Source organism: Cynara cardunculus, assembly GCF_001531365.2.
Source record: "Cynara cardunculus var. scolymus isolate 2C chromosome LG 6, CcrdV1, whole genome shotgun sequence".
Classification (NCBI taxonomy): Eukaryota; Viridiplantae; Streptophyta; class Magnoliopsida; order Asterales; family Asteraceae; genus Cynara; species Cynara cardunculus.
Window position 1 is genome coordinate 20,094,595 of NC_037533.1, and position 21,229 is coordinate 20,115,823.

General features: G+C 31.0%; 2 protein-coding genes across 2 annotated transcripts; one reads left to right on the forward strand and one right to left on the reverse strand.

Moving 5' to 3' along the window:
• The first annotated feature begins 2,460 nt into the window (after nt 1–2,460).
• On the forward strand, nt 2,461–5,800 carry LOC112514630 (probable WRKY transcription factor 61). The gene is made up of 4 exons (XM_025121206.1): nt 2,461–2,590; nt 3,880–4,425; nt 4,521–4,634; nt 4,749–5,800. Exons 1-4 carry the CDS (start codon nt 2,474–2,476, stop codon nt 5,661–5,663), a joined length of 1,692 nt encoding a protein of 563 aa, XP_024976974.1. The 5' UTR covers nt 2,461–2,473; the 3' UTR covers nt 5,664–5,800.
• A 6,426-nt stretch (nt 5,801–12,226) lies between these two features.
• LOC112514774 lies at nt 12,227–15,341 on the reverse strand. The gene is made up of 6 exons (XM_025121376.1): nt 15,280–15,341; nt 15,096–15,204; nt 14,065–14,413; nt 13,321–13,783; nt 12,962–13,014; nt 12,227–12,562 (listed from the first exon to the last, which is right to left on the reverse strand). Exons 1-6 carry the CDS (start codon nt 15,314–15,316, stop codon nt 12,524–12,526), a joined length of 1,050 nt encoding a protein of 349 aa, XP_024977144.1. The 5' UTR covers nt 15,317–15,341; the 3' UTR covers nt 12,227–12,523.
• Nucleotides 15,342–21,229: the final 5,888 nt, after the last annotated feature.

Sequence of the window (21,229 nt, forward strand, 5' to 3'; positions counted from 1 at the left end):
CTTGAAACTTTACAGCAAAAATGCTGTGAATGTGACTTTTTAAAACCTTCACAGTGTTTTTGCTGTGAAGGTTCGACTTTTTAAAACCTTCACAGTGTTTTTGTTGTGAAGTTTACGTGTAAAAACGTGGTTTCACAGGTCTCACGAAAACAGGCTGGTCTCACGTGAACCCAACCCTATACAAAAAAAAAAAATATATATATATATATATATATATACACACATACATATATATATATATATATATACATATATAGATGAATGATCAAACGAGAGCGACACATATTTAAAAGAGCATGAAAACGGGCGAATCATATGTGATTTTACACTAACATCACATGTGATTTATGCGACCTTGCCCGGCGACCTGAAGACGCAGCTACAAGTCATCTGGACTCTTTTTTTGACCATTAATGTAAAATCCCATGTGATTTTGCATGTAATTTACCCGTTTTTGTGTTCTTTTAAATATGTACAATTCTCATTTAATTCTCCCTATATATATATATATACAGAGAGAGGGGGGTTGAGGGGAAAACCCGAAAAAGTAAAAAAAAAACTAAGTGACACCTGGATAACTAAGTACTTGAAATTGTTTTTTCGTTTTATGCACGTGTGGATGTTATGCACATGTGCATAACGGACAAATTGTTTACATATTACTTGTATGCAAATGTGCATACGGTACAAATGAATAATTATCAGGCTGCAGTTTTTCATTTTTTTGCGGTTGCTCCTAAATATATATATATATGTGTGTGTGTGTGTATGTGTGAGAATATGAGGATCTCCATTTAAGAACCCATAAAATTAGAATCACCTTGATAACTAATGTATCATGTGTTATTACATATAATTTTTTTTATGGAAGACTAAAATATAGAATATCGATTAACATATATTTGTTTCACAATGTGTTTTTTTTCCACATGCATTAGTTTTACAATGTGAATTTTTTAATCCTATTTGTTAAACAAAAATTACATATAAAAAAGTTTTATATTGTGAACCATATACATATGAAATAAACACATTGTAGAAAAATATGTGTTTATCAATACTTTAAAATATTAGCCTAATATGAGAAAAAAAAACCATGTAAAATAATAGTTTAGAATAAAAACTTTCATAATTATCAAAATATATGGAGTTCTCAAGTAATTATGATGTAAGTGTATATAATAATATTAGATTATATTATTTATTAAAGTAATATAAAATAGTATGTTCTTTTTTTAAAATAATTAAAAGGCAAAAGACGTAGCAGTAAGGATTAAAGAAAGTCAAAAACAAAGACCAATGTATATATAAATGGCGGTATCGAGTTGGACCCTTTAACCTTTACTTAGATATGAAGGGGAATAAGGCCTAGTGGCTACCATCGGAAATACAACGACGGTGACGTAACTCTGACCGCCGATCATTGAATTCTTTGTTTCTATGTTTGACTTTTGTATGTACGAAACTTCAACCATATGATATTTAGCTGTTAATTGGCTATAATATATATATATATATATATATATATATATATATATTATAAACAAATGGATTGGCAGTCAGCAAATAGGCCCGTTTCTTACGGGTCTAACCTCCATAATCTAAAAGACCTAAACGTTGAAGTTGAATTCTTCAAGTTCTTCATTTTCACATCTCATATATTTCTTTTATTAATCAATTATCCTTTTATTTATTTCTTTCCAAGAGTTATTTGATTATTTGAACCATGATCATGTGATCCAATTAGTAGAACCGCAAATCAATTGAATTTCATCATGAAATATGTTTAAAGCTAATTAATGTTTCACTGCTTTTATATATATATATATATATATATATATATATATATATTATTCTCAAAAAACAGATAATTAATATTGTAAACGTAAACATATAACTTAATTATAAAGCTTGAAACATCACCATAAAATGATACATTTCAACTTTGAATCAATACGATTTGTCGAGTTAATACTAATCCGAAGGGAAAACGTACATGACAAACACTTGCAATATGCAAATTGATTCATTTTCATGAATCAAGAAACAAAAATGAAAGAAGGTTTTTAATTATTTCAGATGGAAATTAAGTATACAAATTGAGTGAGGCGTTGTGTGTGTGTGTGTATATATATATATATATAGAGAGAGAGAGAGAGAAAAAGAGAGAGAGAGAGAGTATATGTATAAAGAAAGTCTTGGTGTGAATAAAAAAAAAAAGAGATAGTAGTAGGAGTAGTAGTAAAATAATTTATAGGTGATGGCATGCAAATGGGGCATTGACATTTTTTCCATATTTATTAATAAGTAAATATTGAACAAATTAAAATCAAAGAAAACGTATATACAAGTCAAACATTGCTGGCCCCCGGCCCCTCATTATAAGAACAGATCTAAGCTGCTGTATACATATCCTCACTTATAAAAATCCATTCAAAAGCTAAATACTTGCAGAAGATTACTTTTATTCGCCATGGAAGTTGATCTGCAGAGGAAGAATACAAGCCAAATCAAGAAGGAAGACAAGGGAGACAGCAATCGCCATCGTGGTGAAGAAGATGACTCCAAACAAGAGGTTGTTATTCCTAAGGTGCATCGATTTATCGATCAAGCTTTAATTTCTTTCTGTTTTTCTTGTTTAATTTTGAATATTTTGCTATTTTCTTAATTCTGCAATTGATTGATGAAGAGGTTGTTTAATTTTCATAATTAAGGTACATGAAGCTTTAATTCTAAGTTTTCGTGTTTAATTTTGAAGTTTTTGATAGTTTCTTTGCAATTAAGAGGTCGTTTTTACATGTATGAAGCTATACATATATATATATGCTATTTTCTTTGGAAAGACGAGGGTGTTAGTTCATATATGATCATCCCTTAATTGGTGTATGAACACAAATATTGTATATAAAATAATGATAATTGGGAAGAACAAAAACCAATTTTTTCTTGTTTATTTGAATCTTTCTTATGTTGCTGTCTTTTTTTAAAGTTATAATGCAAAAATTAAAGAGTTTCAGACAAGTATCTTATGGGTTTTCTTTGAAATATCAGATCTAATGATTGTGGACTTTGTTCTAAACCACATGTATGAAACATTTATTATCATCAACTTTTTGAGCATTGACAATTCTAGAATTTTTATTATTTTCAAGATTCAATATTTCATGTTGATCCTTCCTACATTGAAAGTGTTCAAGAGTCTCTTTATATTATATATATGGAGTAATTAATAACAATACGATATATTTTATTTGATTTGAAAAACATCGAACTCATTTATGATCAGAAAGTAGTTATATGATATCGAACACACAATTTGAAAATAATGAGTTCGTCATAAGTATTTCGAAGCTTTAATTATCTTGAATACAAGTAAAATGGTAAGAATAGAAAGCATAAGTAATCAACTTGATAATAAGTTTACACGCTACAACAACCCTAATTCTTTCCAAATTAATTAATCCAAAAAATATCGATAATTTATTATCTTAATTAATATTCCAATAATTCATTAAACGATTCATAAAACAGTTTTCAAATTCATGGCTTCCAAGTTATTCTTACGAATAGTTTAAGAAGGTGAGACCTTTACAGTTATGCAGTGATTTGATTTCTGTTTTAAAGCCTCGACTATATATATATATATATATATATATATATATATATAGGGTTAAACTTGTAATAAATCCATCTTCTTTTTGTTGGGTGTCATCCTTTCTTATCTCGGTTACATTTGATTCGATATAATTCTAATTGATTCAAATGTATGTATGTATGTGTGTGTGTATGTGGCATGGGCATGCTATATATATATATATATATATATATATAATTGGTTTGAAAGTTTGGCTAAAATGAATCTGGTATGAATGAATGCAGGATGAGAAGCAGTTTGAATTAACCAAAGCTGAAATGGGTGAGGTGAGGGAAGAAAACCAGAGGCTAAGGCTGCACCTGGACCAGATAATGAAAGACTATCAAACCCTTCAAAAGAAGTTCCAAGACATTCTCCATCAACAGCAATTAGAAACATCAACCACTGTCGCCACTGCCACCAAACCTAACGAACAACCACGAATCAATGACGAATCCGATCTTGTTTCCCTCAGTCTTGGAAGGACATCGTCACCTGAACTGGTCAAGAAAGATAAGAGATGTACAACTCCTCCAACCAAAAGTTCGGAAGGGTTAGGCCTTGGACTCGAGTACTGCAAATTTGAACTTTCATCCACCACGCAAGCTGAATCTTCGATCAATCCAAGCCCTGATAATAGCTTGGAAGAAACTAAAGATGAAGCTGGAGAGACTTGGACGCCACAGAAGCCTCCGACTCCAAAGAGAAGTGGAGATGATCAAGAGGTTTCGCAGCAAAACCCTACGAAGAAAACTAGGGTTTCCGTTAGGGTTCGTTGTGATACACCAACGGTAATTAATCATTTAATCTCTTATTTACGTTTAGTGTTTAACTTTACATGTAATTCACAAGACTAACTAAACGTACATATGGTTATAATCCACAGATGAATGATGGATGTCAATGGAGAAAATATGGACAAAAGATCGCGAAAGGAAATCCATGTCCACGGGCATATTATCGGTGCACCATTTCTCCGACTTGCCCAGTGAGGAAACAGGTATAACTTCAAAATCACTCGATTGTTTTGTGATGACATTGATTGTTGTTTATGTTAATTAGTTTATATTTCACGTATTGTTTTTTGATAAATTGATGGGAAATGTGTATATAGGTGCAAAGATGTCCTCAAGATATGTCGATTCTGATCACCACATACGAAGGAACACATAACCATCCGCTTCCGGTGTCTGCCACCGCAATGGCTTCCACCACCTCCGCAGCCGCGAGTATGTTAACATCGGGCTCCTCGACCTCCGGATCAAATTCAAACCCTAACCCTAGCATCAGCTCTCACGGGCTAAACTTTTATCTCAACGAGAACTTAAAATTAAAGCCGATTTACCTGCCACATTCTTCGATATCGCCATCACCCTCATGCCCAACCGTCACTCTTGATCTTACTTCAAACACACTTTCGACATCATCACCTTACAATTACCGAACTCCACCAATGGCCAACACCTTCCCACCTAGATATTCAACCACAAACCTCAACTTTAGTTCTTTGGATTCTAATCCATTGCCAATTTCTTGGAGCAATGGGACCCTCAACTACGGGAAAAATCAAATGGGGTCCTTGAACTTTGGATCAACACAGGCTCAAGAAAATATCTACCATTCTTACATTCAAAATAAGAGCATGATGGCGCCCACTGCAACCAGTAACCAACATTCTCTACAACCAGACACCATTGAAGCTGCAACAAGAGCAATCACATCAGACCCTAATTTCCAATCGGTTCTACAGGCGGCACTGACGTCGATAATTGGCGGTGTTGGGATTGGAGTTCAAGGAGAAGGAGAGAAATCCGGGCAGAATGTGAAACTGGAAGACACATTTCCAGTGTTCTCTAGCTTTCCTTCAACTTCAAACGCAAACAAATGTTCATCAAGCTTCTTTAACAAATCAACGGCAGCAACGACGACAACGATGAATAAGCAAGCTCCCGGTTCGAATTCATTGCCATTTTCTAGCTCAAGGAGTAAATCTACTTCGCCAGAGAACAGCAGAGACCATGTGGTTTGATGGATATAATTAGGGTTGCATTGGATTAATTTTCTTTTGTAATTTTATATTTTTGTTTGATTAAAATAGTGAATCATGATAACACAAGATTAAATTGTAATTAATTTGTATAATTACGTATTGTAAGATTTAGTATACATTTAATTTTGGCGAGGGGTGATGTATATGGTGATCATAAGAAAACTGTGCAAAGTTAGATGGTGATTGAAGCCAAAATAAATGAATAAATATGCCTCCATTTCTCATATTAGCCTAATACGTACAACTTAATTATTATTTATTTATTGCTTATAAAAATAAATACAAAATTTGACTCGATTATGAACACCATCAAAGTGAAAACAGGTCAAACCATACCAAATCAAACTGTTTAGGTGAGTTAGCGGTCCGATCTAGTTTGGAAAAGAAAAAAAAAAAAAAAGCCAGACCATATCGGTTGATATGGTCCACGGTTTAAGATACTCGTTTGAAGGTTTCAGCATCGTATATATAACATTATATATTTTTATATATTAAATCCATGCATGTAATTAATTATATAAATTACTCAAATTGTAAAACCTAAGTTATATATTTTCCAAACTTTCTCAACTCTTATCAATTTCTCGTTTTATGTCCTCTCATTCTCTTGTTCTCTCAATTCATAACTCGTCGATTGTCGATTTTCTTCTCATTTTTATTATCTGACTTCTTTCAACCCTCTCGTCACTTTTTTATGAGCATTTGCATTTCTTAATGTAGATTTTCATCTCATATGCCATGATAATCTCAAACTACCTAATTAGTGAAGAGACCGTCATTTGATGGTTTGATGTGACTGATCTAGCTAGTCACTTCATGCTCTTATTGTTTGGTTTGTGGTTCGCCTAAACTATACTGTGAACATAGACTCGGTACACAAGTACTATATAAGAATGTTAAATTTGAGTACTCGTTCTACATGTGGCATACATACATATATACTAGAAATGTACATGTGCAATATTGTAGATTAATCTATCTCTATTGAGTCCGATAACTCGAACCCTCAATCATGATTCATCTTTTGCCGTCTATCTCGATTTTACTTTATGGATTGTGTGCTTTTGATAAAGTAAGAATATAGAAATATTCAAATGACAACACTGTCAACTTACAAGAATGTGAGAACGCATATATCAATGTAATTTTATATAAAAAAATCACATGTGATATATTAAGGAACGGTCAACCCAAGTCATGAGTGCTTGGTGTCGCGACCTCGAAGTTAATCACATATGAAATAGCATTATCGTGTCCTCATGTATAAATTGACTTCATTCTTGTTATACGTCCACCTAAAACGTAGAGAACCGGTTTAAAATGTAATAGATTATCCATTGCTATACTTGGTAGATTTTTTAAAATACGATGTCTTAATAAAAAATATTTTAAAAATACATTGTTGTAATAAAGAAAAATAAAAGTATAATGCTATAATAAGAAAATTATTGAAAGTAGGTTGTTATTTCATGCATTTAACCTTAATTAAAATAAAAACATAATAAAAATTATAAATTAAGATTAAAAAACGACGATTATTCAAACAGTTAAAGAAAAACCATCACTACAACAAATCAATATAAATATTCCCATCTAATATGTATTTTATTTTAAGACATTTGATTTGTGATGGATATATAATATATTTTCTAGTAAAAATTAGAAAGAGGTTAATCACATTAAATTTTAGAGCATATTACGCTTCTAGACCCTATAGTTCGTTCAAAGGCGGATTAGTCCTTTACAACGGTTGTTAACTAACATCGTTAAGTAAAGGGACCATATGTATTATGAAAATGAAAAGTTAGGGATCACTAGTATAAATAGTTTGTTTTCAGAATCAAATCTAAAATTTGAATAAATCAATGTAATTCACTTAAAAATAAAATTATAAACTTCTTAGCCTTTTACTATGTAGTATTTATTAAATGTATGATTAATTAATCAATAAAATAACAAGGACAATGCTCCAAGCTAAAAATGTGGGACTAAAAATTTGTTCAAATAGAAATATTTAATTTCATATGTGATGTACATTCTTTATGACAATTAATCAATATTTAAAATATTTTTTGTATAATAATAGCATATCAGATATATCGTCAAAATAGAACAATTTGTTTTCGAAATTGAAAAGGTAAAAAAGTTGAAAGAGTATCAATATATGAATTATGGGTCTGTTTATTCTATTATGACCGGTTAGTATTTAAATTCGGTTTTTGTTAAAAATATTATTGATTTGGATAATTTTATGATTATAATTTTATAATAAGTATTATGATATTGTTGTATACGCTCCCCCAACCCAATTTGGTGATGATCATTGACTTTTTGTGGGTCAAATTAAGACCTCAAATAAATAGGTTTTAATTAATTAAGAGGAATACAACTTGTATAACAAGTATTAAAAGTGATCAATTTTTAATTTTTATCAAAATATATATTTTTATTATGTAAATTTAATATCAAAATCATTTGTTTGTTGCTTATTTATTAAGAAAAATGGCTTATATATCACTTAGCCAAAAATAAAATAAAATAGAATTGTCTGGATTCAACCGTTTATTCTTCTTTTTTACTATTTGCTAGCTTCTTTTATGGGTTTTATTCATCTCAAATTTCATGAAATGGTATAAAGAAATGTGGGTTATATTTAATTTTAATGAAAAAATCAATAAGGGTAAAAAGGTAATTTATATTATTCAGAATAATAAACAAACAATAATTTTGTATAGACAAAATACATACAAGACTTATGAAAAAACAAATAAATAATCTGTAAAAAAATATTAACAAAATTTTGATGCTATAATTGTATTATTATCGAATCATCTTTGAACAATGGCATGGTTATCGTGTATAAAGCGTAGCTTATTCGAGTAATGACCATTTCTTGATATCAGTCAACTTGTATATATCTTTATCAGAATTGATGTGGATATTAAATTCAGCATTCAAAAGACATTTGACAAAAAGTAATATTAACATTGATGGAGTGAATCCATCATGAATATCAACAACCGTAACGATTTTAGGTATTGTTTTTAATGAAATTTAGTCGAAAAGAAAGGAACATATTTGATGAACAATTTGACAAGGAAAATATCTTTGAGAGTTGCGGCCGTCAATGTTTATGATTTAATTAAAAATAATAATAATTTAGCATAAAAATCATTATTTTTTAAAACTAAAAATAATACTTGTTAAATAAGTTTTTATTTGTCATTATCAGTAGGTATTTTGAACATTTGTCGATATCATTGTTTTAAAACATATACTATCATGAATGTTAATAGTTATACGAATTCACCCTTTTGAGGCAAAGCAAATCCGACACTTAACGTATCTTGATTTGTTGACTAAAGGGGGGAAAGGAAAACATGTTGTAATAATCCTCAACTTAAAATGGTTAGAGTATCTTTAACAAATTCTTCAAAATAGAGAAGAGCTACATCAAATTGGAATCAACTTTGAGTTAATTTATATTTTGAGGAACCAATTTTCAAAAGTATCATTTTGGGTCTGAAGCAAACTTCTTGTATATTTAAGGGTCTCATTTACCTGATGACCTCTTAATAATGACATAAAACATGTAAATGTCAGCTACGATTCCACGTCATATTTAAAATTAAAAATTTAAATCTAAAATAATGACATGGTGTATTTTCTAAATTTCAATATTTTAAATTTATTTTCCTCTCATAAATCTTCGTCTTCTTCAAGAACATGAATAAACCCTAAGATTTGCTTAAATTAAACTGTAATGATCAATCATAAATCCATTAAAAATATGGATCATTTTTTCTTATAAAATCCATGATACCAAAAAATAATAGATTTTCATCAAAAGACAGAACTTAGTCCAAAAATTTCTAAAAACCCTAGCTAATCAAACATATATATATGACAATGTGGATATGGTATCAAACAGGTGACTAACACCAAAAGAAGCAATCAATCTTTTTAAAGATTTAGGTTCCCAAGAAAATAAGTGAATACATATATAGGTTTTCAACACGGTTCTCTTCTTTGGATTTGTGTTCGAGATCTGGAAATGGGAATATACCTGAACCTACGCTATTATAGCGGTTAAAATATAAATTAGCGGTCAGGACCGATATTTAAAATAGTGGTTAATATAATATTTCTTACAATATACATATATATATATATATATATATGTGTGTGTGTGTGTGTATGTATGCATACATACATCATATGCATTAACTAAAAATATAGTTTTAACATCAAAACATTAACTTAAACAAGTTTTGCAAAACAAAATAGAAAAAGTGTTCTTAAACGACTTCCTTTCAAATTCCAAGTGATGATAGAAACAAAGTTATTGTTAATTGTTATATTATTATGTTAACATATTAAAATAAAAACATAGCCCAACTCAAAATAAAAACCCAACTGCCCAAGTTGAAAATCGAAAATAAATCCCCAAAAAAACCCAAACTGAATAGTGCTATTGCGGACTGCAATTTGACCCTATATATCAGTCAAATTGCGGTAAATTGCCCCGATATCAGTGGCACCACTATTTACACTGATATTTTGCATAGGTTTGACATCTGATGTTGCGTCGCCATTAACAACATAGATCTAAACAAAATCGGTGTTCGAAATGTGTTATTCGTGTTGCCAAAAAAAAGTCGTTTAAAGAGATAACTAGCGGCAAGAGGCGGAGAAGGAAGTCGTTGCACAGCCGGTGGCAACGAGGGGGGCAATTTTCCTCATCGTTGTTGCCATGACGATTCTGTACAATCATGTATTTGAGATTTGAAAATCATGGAGTATTATCTAACCTTCTTTATATTTGAACCATCACCATCACCATCACCGCCACTTGATGTTCTTTGCCACCGTTGTTGTTGTTCATGAAGCCAACCTTTTGTTTGAATTTTTATTTTTTTCAGTTTATCTAACCGTTACCGTCACCATCACCGTCACCGTCACCGTCACCGTTATTTTTGAAGTCATATCTAAATCTTTAAAGCCTATCTAACCCTTTATTTGAGTTTTTATTTTTTAGTTTCTGTTAGTTTTGTTTTGTTTTGTTTTTTTTTTAATTTAATAATAAGTCAATGACATATGTCATTTTATAACATCCACGTAAGCTATTTTTATTATTATTTTGGCATGTCATGTTAGAAGAAAGAGTAACCTATTAAATGGGTAAACCAGGCCTTTAGATATATGAAAAGTTTACTCTAGACCTTAAAATGATACTTATGAAAGTTGGTTCTCCAAATAAGTTTTAACTCAAAGATGGTTTCGTTTTAATGCAATTTTTCTAATAGAGAAAAATGAAGTTTGTTTAGCATTTTGTGCTCAAACACCTTCTTCAAAATTAAGAAAATAGGAGATATAGTGTATTTTTCTTTAAATTTAGAGAATTCTTCAAAACTTCATTTTTGTTATTTCCGAAATATTTATCTCCACAAATCCAAATGCTGCAAAAGCCTTTGTCGTCATAGAGGTTCATATGCGATGGCTCCAAACCATTCGAAATCAACCAAGGAATTAGCTAATGAACATAAGTTGACCCAGAAATCTACAGTTACCTAAAAATATTTGTCTCCAACTAAGAGCATCTCCAATGGGGTGTCATGGGGAGTTTAATGGGAACCATGACATGCATCATGCATTGTGAAGGGTGTCATGGGGAGTTTAATGGGGGAAGAGTTTAATGGGCATTGCACGCATCATGGGAAGATATTACATTAATTTTTATTTTTATTTTTCTTAATTTATAAAAACAACATAATTAATAAAACATTTCATTAATTTCAAAATACATTACATTAATAAGATATTACATTAATTTTAAAATACATTACATAAACTACATTTAGTTTTAATTTCATTTTCTAGCTTTGGTACTTTTTAACTGATGTATTTTAGTCTCGTACTTTTTATTAAATGTATTTTAATTTCGTTTCATTTTCATTTTAATGTATTATTCCTTATTTTTAGTAGATTTTTAAATTTGTTGGTAAAATTATATTTATAGATAATATATATATATATATGATGTGGAAATCCATTAAACTCATTGGAGTGTTATGGAGTGTGGGTATAAAATGATAGAGTTGTATGGTGAGTGGAATGCTGATGTGGCAGTCCATGACACTCTTGTAGAGTGTCATGCACTGGAGATGCCCTAACCATTAAAATTAACAGGGAGATCAGAGAAAAAAATATTTTTATCATATTAAATATTTTTGTAATATAATTAACGATAAAATACTTCAAAATGTAATTTTTTTCAACTTAAAAGGAATTGTATATAATTATAAGAGTATTTGAGGTGAGGCTTTGATGGTCATATGACTTGGCCCACAACAATTCAGCCCAAAATCCTTTATCCAAAAATAAAACCTCTCAGCCCAACATTCATGGTCGAATTGTATGATAACAATATAAACTTTGCATTTATGTTCTTGCTTCGGTATCACATTGGAATTGGAATTGGATCATACAAAATTACCACTATAACCTCTTTTATCAAAATTTCACATATAACTTCCATATTTACCTACTAACAACATCTTTTCCCAACCCAAAAGAAAACAAGGACACATCAACTTCTTTGAACAATTGCAAAATACAAAACATTACGGAAAAAGTCGCAACATTTTGCACACCCGATAAACAACAGAACAAAAGAAACATCCCAAGTAATGACTTTAATTGTAACACTTCGACCATGCCTATTTTTCATCTATACAAAAGAAAAACCCGACAATGGACAATTAAAAACACGATCAAACAACCATAAAATGTGAAGTGTTTGTATATATAGATATATTCCAGATTACTTTGAAGCGGAGTTATGTTTCCATGCTGATCTCGACCGCCGGGGGACCATCCTACCGCACAATGGGGATCAAAGTTAGCAATACAACAAGCAAAGCAAAAAGTAATGGTGATTTGGAAACATCAATTTATCTGCATATTTATGTTTTCCAACAAAGACTCTTGTGGACAGTAATCTAATGAGGTTCCACATATTCTCACATGGTATCAGAGTAAAAGTTTATCCCTCTAGAGACTAGATACTCTAGGACAATCCATACCCATCTAACCTGGACAACATTGGCTAGACTTGTATCATTTTTCCTAAATACACATTGGAACCTCCTTTCTAGGCTCAAAGGCCTTTTTGGAGAGTAATATAAGGTTCCAAATATTCTCACAATAATAATCACCATTAACAGGATTAAGCCATATAACACTATGAAAGAAAATGTTAATGAGGATGTTCTTACCATGTTCTCTTTGTTTTCTTCGGTAATTGCCTCCTCCGGAGAACTTACCACGCCTGCCAAGTAAGTATCAAAGAGTAAGAAGGGATATGGTAACTCGCAGCGGTTAAAAAGTTGAAAGTTATAACACAGGAAAAAATATGTATTATTATGTTTGTTGAACTATTTCTCCTCTATATATATTGGAACCTCCCTTCTCTACTCGAGGGCACTTTTGGAGAGAAAAGGAGTTCCACACAACGCAAACGAATGTAAGTGGGAAAAAGCATGGGGTTGATTGGTGCATTTACTGATTTCAACCTTAGGCTCAATTTAATGTTATCTAATAACTCTATTTGTGAAAGCCAAAATAATGATGTCACCTTCAGTATCAGATTTCTTTCCATTGCTCTTCACCATCTGTTTCTCTTTGTTGGATTTCTTGCTTGGCTTCGGCAAGTCATTTTGCATCTTGCTACGCCCCCCTTGCAAGGCAGACTGCTGATCGACTGTTTTCTTGTTTGTTGAAGATTTTGTGGTGGATACAAGCTTCTTCTGGTTGGTTTCCTTGGCTGATTCTTTGGCAGTGGAACCAGCACTATTGTTCGAGGACCTTGGTTTCAGTTTGGGAATTTCGTTAACAGAAGACAAACTGTGTGCTTCATCAGATGATGATTGTGTTCCCTGTTCTGGCTCATGGGAACAATAAGTTTCGGAAACTTGCACCTGCTCAATGCATTTTGGTATCTCATAGCTTTGGAGAACTTCTTTAGCAGATTCTCCTAGATCAAGAATGTTGTGGCGGAGAGCGTAGGACTGAAGCTCATTTCTGAGTAGTTGAAGATTCTAGCATTTTAAATAGAATAAAACAACAAAGAGCAAATTTTAACTTGTATATTCTTAAGAGACCTAAAGATACACATCAGTAACGTACGAGGATAGAACCCATCATCATAAATGAATGATGTTGACAAAATGAGACATATCAAGCTTTGCAAATGAATTCAGAACTAAATTGTAATACCCAAAGTTATTCAATCAGAGAAATTGTTGGCAAAATGTTTGATAAAGCCATAATTTTCAATACTGAATAGAGAATGAAGTCAATGGAGAAAGATCTGAGATACCTCACAGGCAGCTACTTGGGCAAGCTTAAAGAAGCCAAGCGACAGTTGGTGCTTTCCAGCAGCTTCAGAGAGCTTGATCTGAGAGAGCCAATAGGAAGCTGAAGATAGAACATTGAATTTCTTTCGGCTAGAAACATCTGAAACGGGTGTGTCACTTTTAGCCTCAATGTTCCTAGATCTATTTGCTCTAGCCTCGGATATTGGAGTTATGTTGCAAGCCGGTTTAGGAGCAGGGCTGGCAGTTGACTTGGTGGGAATAGAGAGCCTCCTAGGAGGTTTAGAAGATTTCTGTTTGGCAGATAAATCAAGAGCACTAACACTTTGACTCACACTTGAAGAAGGTCTTCCCCTAAATATATAATTAACATGAACCATAATTAGTTAACTTGAACTCGTACCTTCCCTTCAATCTTGTGCAAATGGATAAATAACTGAAAATAAATCTAAACGTAATTCATATAAAACCCTTTATGGTTTATTGCACAAAAGAAACGTTGTTGTACATCCAGACAAATCAGACGGCATTTTTATGATATGATTTGACTGGTGTAGATACTTCATTTCAAACAGCACAGTTTGAAAGAATTTCAAACCACCACTTACAGTGTAAGAACAACAAAATTGAAAACCACAAGGGTTGTACGGCAGTGGTTGAGACCTCAGGATGTGGTGGAATATCCTATCTGTCCAGAGCTAGGGCCTAGGGCTCTATAACAGTTGTGGCCACTCACGATTAGTCCGGACATTGCCGGTTCCAAGAAAATAATTAATTCCTCAAACCGTAATGCTCTAAAACATTAAACCTTTCCATAACATCCTAGCAAAATTCACAACATTTGCATAACAGAGACCAAAATTGGAATCAAAATTCAACATACAACACTTTTTCCGAACCGAGAATTGAACCTCAACCAAAAATTACTAACCGCAACAAATCAGAACGACATTCGAAATGACGCGTACAAATCAAAAGTTAAGCGTGTAGACAATATATTTATATGTATAGAAAATTGGTAAAGCCAAGATTGAACCTTCTAGAGGCAGTTGATGGAACGGAGATAGGGGGCTTATCATCCCTGGACTTAGTGGCCGATCGGAGTGGATAGCGAAGAAGTTTAGCCGATCCTCCTCCCTTATTTCCTACAACAATCATCTCAAATTTCAGAAACAGAAACAGCGTGAAGAGTATCAAAATTAAGAACTGAAATTAATTACCAGAGACAGACGATTGATGTTTCAAAGCATCCTCCATTTGATATAAGTAAGTAACTGAAATTGAGGTTAGAACAAGAGATAAAGCGCAATTAAGGTTTATAGGGAGGTTGGGGGTATGGGCGGGAAATAAGAGTGGGTCTTCTTCAAAACTTAAATTTGTAACGTTGAAAGGCATCATCTTTCCCAACTCCATCCAACCGTTCAATTTTAGACGCTCTCTTTTCTTTTTCTTTTTCTACCCGTTGCTCCAACCAACCCCACCACCTTTTGTATTAGACTGAAATCGACTCTCGTTTACAAACATCACTATACCTGCAAGTATCTGCAGCCAACTTTTCAAAATAAAAACAGATAGATGATCTTGAGTTTGAATCGTTAATAAAATGACACGTGGCTCACTTCCTAGAATGAAGGCTTGAGATGAGATGAGCACCTCCGCAGGCGCAAATAATAGTCCAACATTTCTGCTCTATCCTTCACAAGTTTGGAACTTTAGTGGCACTCGAATTGACTTCTTTTATAAAAATTTCCCCCACAAGAGTTGCTTGTTGTTTGTTGAGACGGTGATTTTGTTGAAAATGTGAAAAAAAAAATGGTTAAGAAATGAATTTGATCAGCGTAAATGACTACTTTTTTGATTTACCGACAATAAAATGTATAGCAAAATGTAGCCGATTCATTTAAAAGGCAACAATTTATTGAAAAACATCCAAATATGGCCGAAGAACAAATTGCTCAAACACGATCAAAAGGTTGGAGTTTGGTTAGTAAAATGTTTGTGGAATAATATTAGAATTTGAAAATTTAGAATTAAATTAAATGAGGCTCGCTACGTGTTTGCTTAGTAAAATAGAATGTCATCAGTAAAATGAAATGACGTTAAGCCTTCACTAAGTCTTTATAATTTTCTTAGTAATATGTCTTGATGATTTCATGCTTTCATTTTCTTTATTACTCTTAAATCATTTTTATTACTTTGTTATTGTTTTTATTAAAATTATATTTTTATTTGATCAAACACTTTACTTAATAAATCCAACATTTTTTAATTAAATTTATAAAATTATAATTTTTATTTTTGTTACTTAGTAATATAACATCATCAATATATCTCTCTCTCTCTCTCTCTCTCTCTCTATATATATATATATAAGCAAAATGTGAAGTTTCTTGGGTGACATAATGTAGAAAAAATATTCTTCAAATTCTTTTTTCCTTAAATTTTTAGTAATTTTTACTTTTTTAACTTAGTAACACTACAAAAAAAAAAAACTAGGTTTATAGGACACCATCAATCTCTAAGCGTCCCAATATATCGTTTTATATGACTTAATTTATAGAATCAAAAATATAAAGCATTCTATCTAAAGGCGTAGTAATAAGTTTATATGACGTTTTTGGACTTCTTAACAAGTCTTTTGGAACATTTTTAATACAAAGCATCGCATTAATAATTTTATAGGACACTGTTGAGAAAGTGTCCTATAAACTCAAATTTTTATAGGACACTTGTTTTTATAGGACAGTTTTTCAAATAGTGTCCCATAAAGTTGTTAATGAGACGCTTTATATTAAAAGTTTTCTAAAAAACTTATTACAACGTCAAAAAATATCATATAAACTTATTACAACGCCTTTAGATAAGACACTTTATTTTTTGGTCCTATAAACTAAGTCCTATAAAGAGGTCTATTATGACGCTAAGAAATAGGAAACGTCCTATAAACCCGATTTTGTTGTACTGTAATGTAACATCATCAATATATATATATATATATATAGGGGTCGGTTCAAATAAAAACTATTCAATTTGTAAAAACCGTGAAAACCTCATTCAACCAATCATAATTTTTCATTTTGTTCATTTTTTTGTAATTATGAGAGGTTGATTAACCATTTTTATTGTGGAGGGTGTTAATCATGAATANCTGACTTATTATTTTATTTTTATTATATTATTGAATTGTTATATAGATTAATTTTCAAAATAAATGAATTTAACATATGAACTATTATGGACTTCTTTTATTTTTTGCACACATTTTGTATGAATAAGTTTAATATACGATTATTTCAGGAGTTTGATGAATTTTAATAACTTTGATTTTGTTGATAAAATGGAAATTTTACCTCCTTGATGGATATTTATACATAAATGTTTATGTGTTGGATATGGTTTGACATATCTAGAGGATTGTATAGTTTAGCCTAGAATGTAATGGATTCATAGACATAGAATTCGATTTTATTTGATGTGCATGCATGGAATGATATTACCTTATTGTAACGTGAAGTAGGCATTAGGTCTACTTAGGCAATATAGTGTGGACTTCTGGAGTCGGGCATCGCCTGTTAACCTATATAATGTAATTCTAAGTGAACGAGTTTAACTTGAGATGTAAATGAAGTTTATATAACATAGATCCGAGACTTACTTTTAATGACATGTATATCAAGATCTCAAGGTAACGGGGCCACTAATGCTTGAGTAGAGTGATGATTGCCGGTAGATGAATTTTTGGGTCATCGTCTTATTTGGAGTTACGTATGGTAGATTCTTTTTTATGATTGTAGTGACACCCGATCGTAAACTAAATATAGTATTGGTTTAGATTAGTAGGTTGTTAGCTAGCCATCATCTACTCTTTTAATGTAAACTCTTGTACTATTCCTCATTATTAGGTGATTTTATTTGATTAAGTTTTTACCCCGTATTATTTCTACGGTTTAAATGGTCTCCTATGTTCGGGATGTTACAGACCCTCAACATTTATATAACCAATTAGTTATTTGATTTGTTAATTTACACATGTCAAAATTTAATTGGAGAAAGAGGGAAAACATAGTAAGAGATGATTTATAGTTTTTTTTTTTGAACGGCTTCGCCTCAGCGGTAGAGGCACAAGGTTTGATCACGGTTGACATTATCAGGACCCCGGATCGAACCCACTCCACTACACCCCCCCAATTAATTCGGTAGGGCTGCTTTCACCAAATCCCCAAGGAAGAAACCCTAAGGTGAGGTCTCGGACCTCACCTTCATCAGGAAAACTCCCTACCACCCAAGCAACACCCGGATGGCAAGAGATGATTTATATGTATGAAAGAAAATGATAATTGAAATTTTTTTGCTTAATTAAAGGTGTTTAACCGTTTTCCAGCAAATCACGTTCGTGACTTGTGGTTCATAATTGGATATAAAGTTGAAGTCATGGAAAGACATATAAAGTTAATTGACTAATTCATGTTCATCAATATCCGAATTTTAAAGGAAAAAAGACTTAAACATGAAATAAATGTTAAAAGAATGAATGAAAATCGAACTTGAAAACTATACGAAATGTCGATATAAAGCATAAAAACATAAGTAAATAACTTGTGGTTTTCTATTTAATTATATAAACTCACAATAGTTCTTTGATAATAGAAGGACCGAACGAGAACAAAGTCAAAATTACAGAATAAGAAAATGGTAAAATTCACATATGTGATTTTACCAAAGGGTCTTTGGCCTAACAGTATCGTAGCCCTTGACCTTCTAGGAGGTCAGGGGTTCAAACCTCACTATAGGTGAGAAGGGTGTGTGAGTTTCTTTGTTGCATTTGCCGTATATAAATATTATATACTTAAAAAAACATATGTGATTTTACATGCGGTTATGAAATACGATCATCGCAAAGGTGAGTAGACAATCTGACCCGCGAGCTCAAGTCGTAGCCAAAGTCATGTGAATCACATGTGATTTTACATGTGATGTTGATGTAAAATCACATGTATATAATTCGAAGGTTTTCGTATTCTTTTATTTATTTATTGTTTTCGTATGAATCTGACTAACTCTCTCTCCCTCTATCTCTCTCTCTCTCTCTCTCTATATATATATATATATATATTCGAAATACACACACAAACACGTGTGTGTATATGTAAGTATTCCGGTTGAAAACAAGCACTTATATATGGTGAGCTTAAAAAATCTATGAGCCATTGATCTCTTTTGATCCAAGTAATTTGATTTCCCACGTATTTGTGAAGAATGGACATTTTCGTCTTTTTTTTTCCCTTTCAAGGAAGGTTGAACCTTCACCACGTGTATCGCTATAACTAGAACCGTAACTTACTCATGTATGTGAACAAGCTAGGTGATCAAAGGTATGTGAAATGTGTGAAGCCGTGAAGGTAACCGAAAGCAAAGGTGGACGAAAGTTCCATATTGTATTTTTTGTGAGTCATTAGATAAAAAAATTCATCCATAGGCAAGGGTGGGTGCTTGGCCTGATGGCCTAAGAATGTTGATTAAACTTGAATTACATATATAAAAGAGACTTGAGAACAAGTGAGACCATTTTTAACTTTCGTGAGACCCGTGAAACCATTTTGAAACCGTTGAATGATCAAACCTTCGTAGGAAAACCATTGTGAAGGTTCGGTAAAACGTTTAGTAATCCAATGATTTCCTAGATATATATATATATATATATATATATATTTATATATATATGGTCTCATGAAAAATGGTTGGTCTCATAAAAATCTAACACTATATATATATATATATATATATATATATATTACCTATATTTTGCCAATTCATTCACAGAAAGCATGCAAAAAAGAAGGATGAACTTTCATTATATGTTTTTACATCTCTTTGACTAAACAAAGCTTGTTTTCCACGATTTTCTTATTTGACAAAAAGGCATATAAATATAATACAAGTGCGATACAGTATACGAACCTTCTAGTACGTTTACATATATACACATATAAATATATGAAGGGATTAATTCATGATTTAATGTCTTTTGTCAATGGTATCACGAAATAATTATCGTAATATACATTATTTTTAAAAATTAATTATAAAATACTTGTCAAAGAAATTGAGAATAAAGTTATTACAGAAACTCTAATTTTGGCTATTTTTGGTCCATTAAATATATATTAAGTATTTGGGTCATTAAAAAAATTGGTATACTAATTTCTTTTCAAAAAAAAAAAATCTTTTAACCAATCAATTGTCGGTGCACTTGTTGATCTACATGATCGGTTTGAGATATAACATATATTAACCTCAAGTATAAACAAATTAACCCCAAAGTTATGTTTGACAAACTAGTTGATGGTTTATAAGCTAGTTGTTGACTGATGAACTAGTTGTTAGCTGATAAGTTACTTGGTGAGCAAATTATATTTACCAAAAACTAGCTTATAAATATATAATATGACCAAAAAAGACATTTTAAAAAATAGTCAATAAAAATATATTTCATAATGTAATTCAAATAAATTTTTATATAATTAAAATAAATTTCTAATAATATAATTTGTTAATTAATGTAAATAAGATAGTAAAAAAATTGAATAATATAATGTATGAATTGAAAGAATTTAAAATTGATTATTATAGACATATATTAGAAGGATATTCGCACAATACAGCGAGATACATCTTGATTTTAATATTTCATTTTGTTCTTTATCTTATTCGATGTTATTATATGGTCTTATGTGATTTTGAAAAACAATGATGTTTTTATTTTTAAATAAAATATAAGTTTGAAGATGTCATAAAAATTTGACAAAAATATATCGATATTGGTATCAAATTAACTATTTAAAATTCCTTTTTTTTTTTGTAATTTAATTTAGGTACAAGTAATTTCTATTTGGTTTAATAATATAATTTTTTTATAAAGATAATAATTATTTATTTTGTTAGAACTCGATAATTATTCTAATTATATTTTAGATTATTTATATTTTAAAATAAGATATTTATCCTCTATTTGATTATGTTTATCCACAATTAGTTATACGAATTCAATTATCGAGCTTTAATAAGTTATATTTTTGAATAATTTACTTGTAATMTTGAATTTTAAGTAAACATTGGTTGTATGTGGTTTTGAGAAAGTAATAATGTTTTTATTTTTGAATAAAATATAAA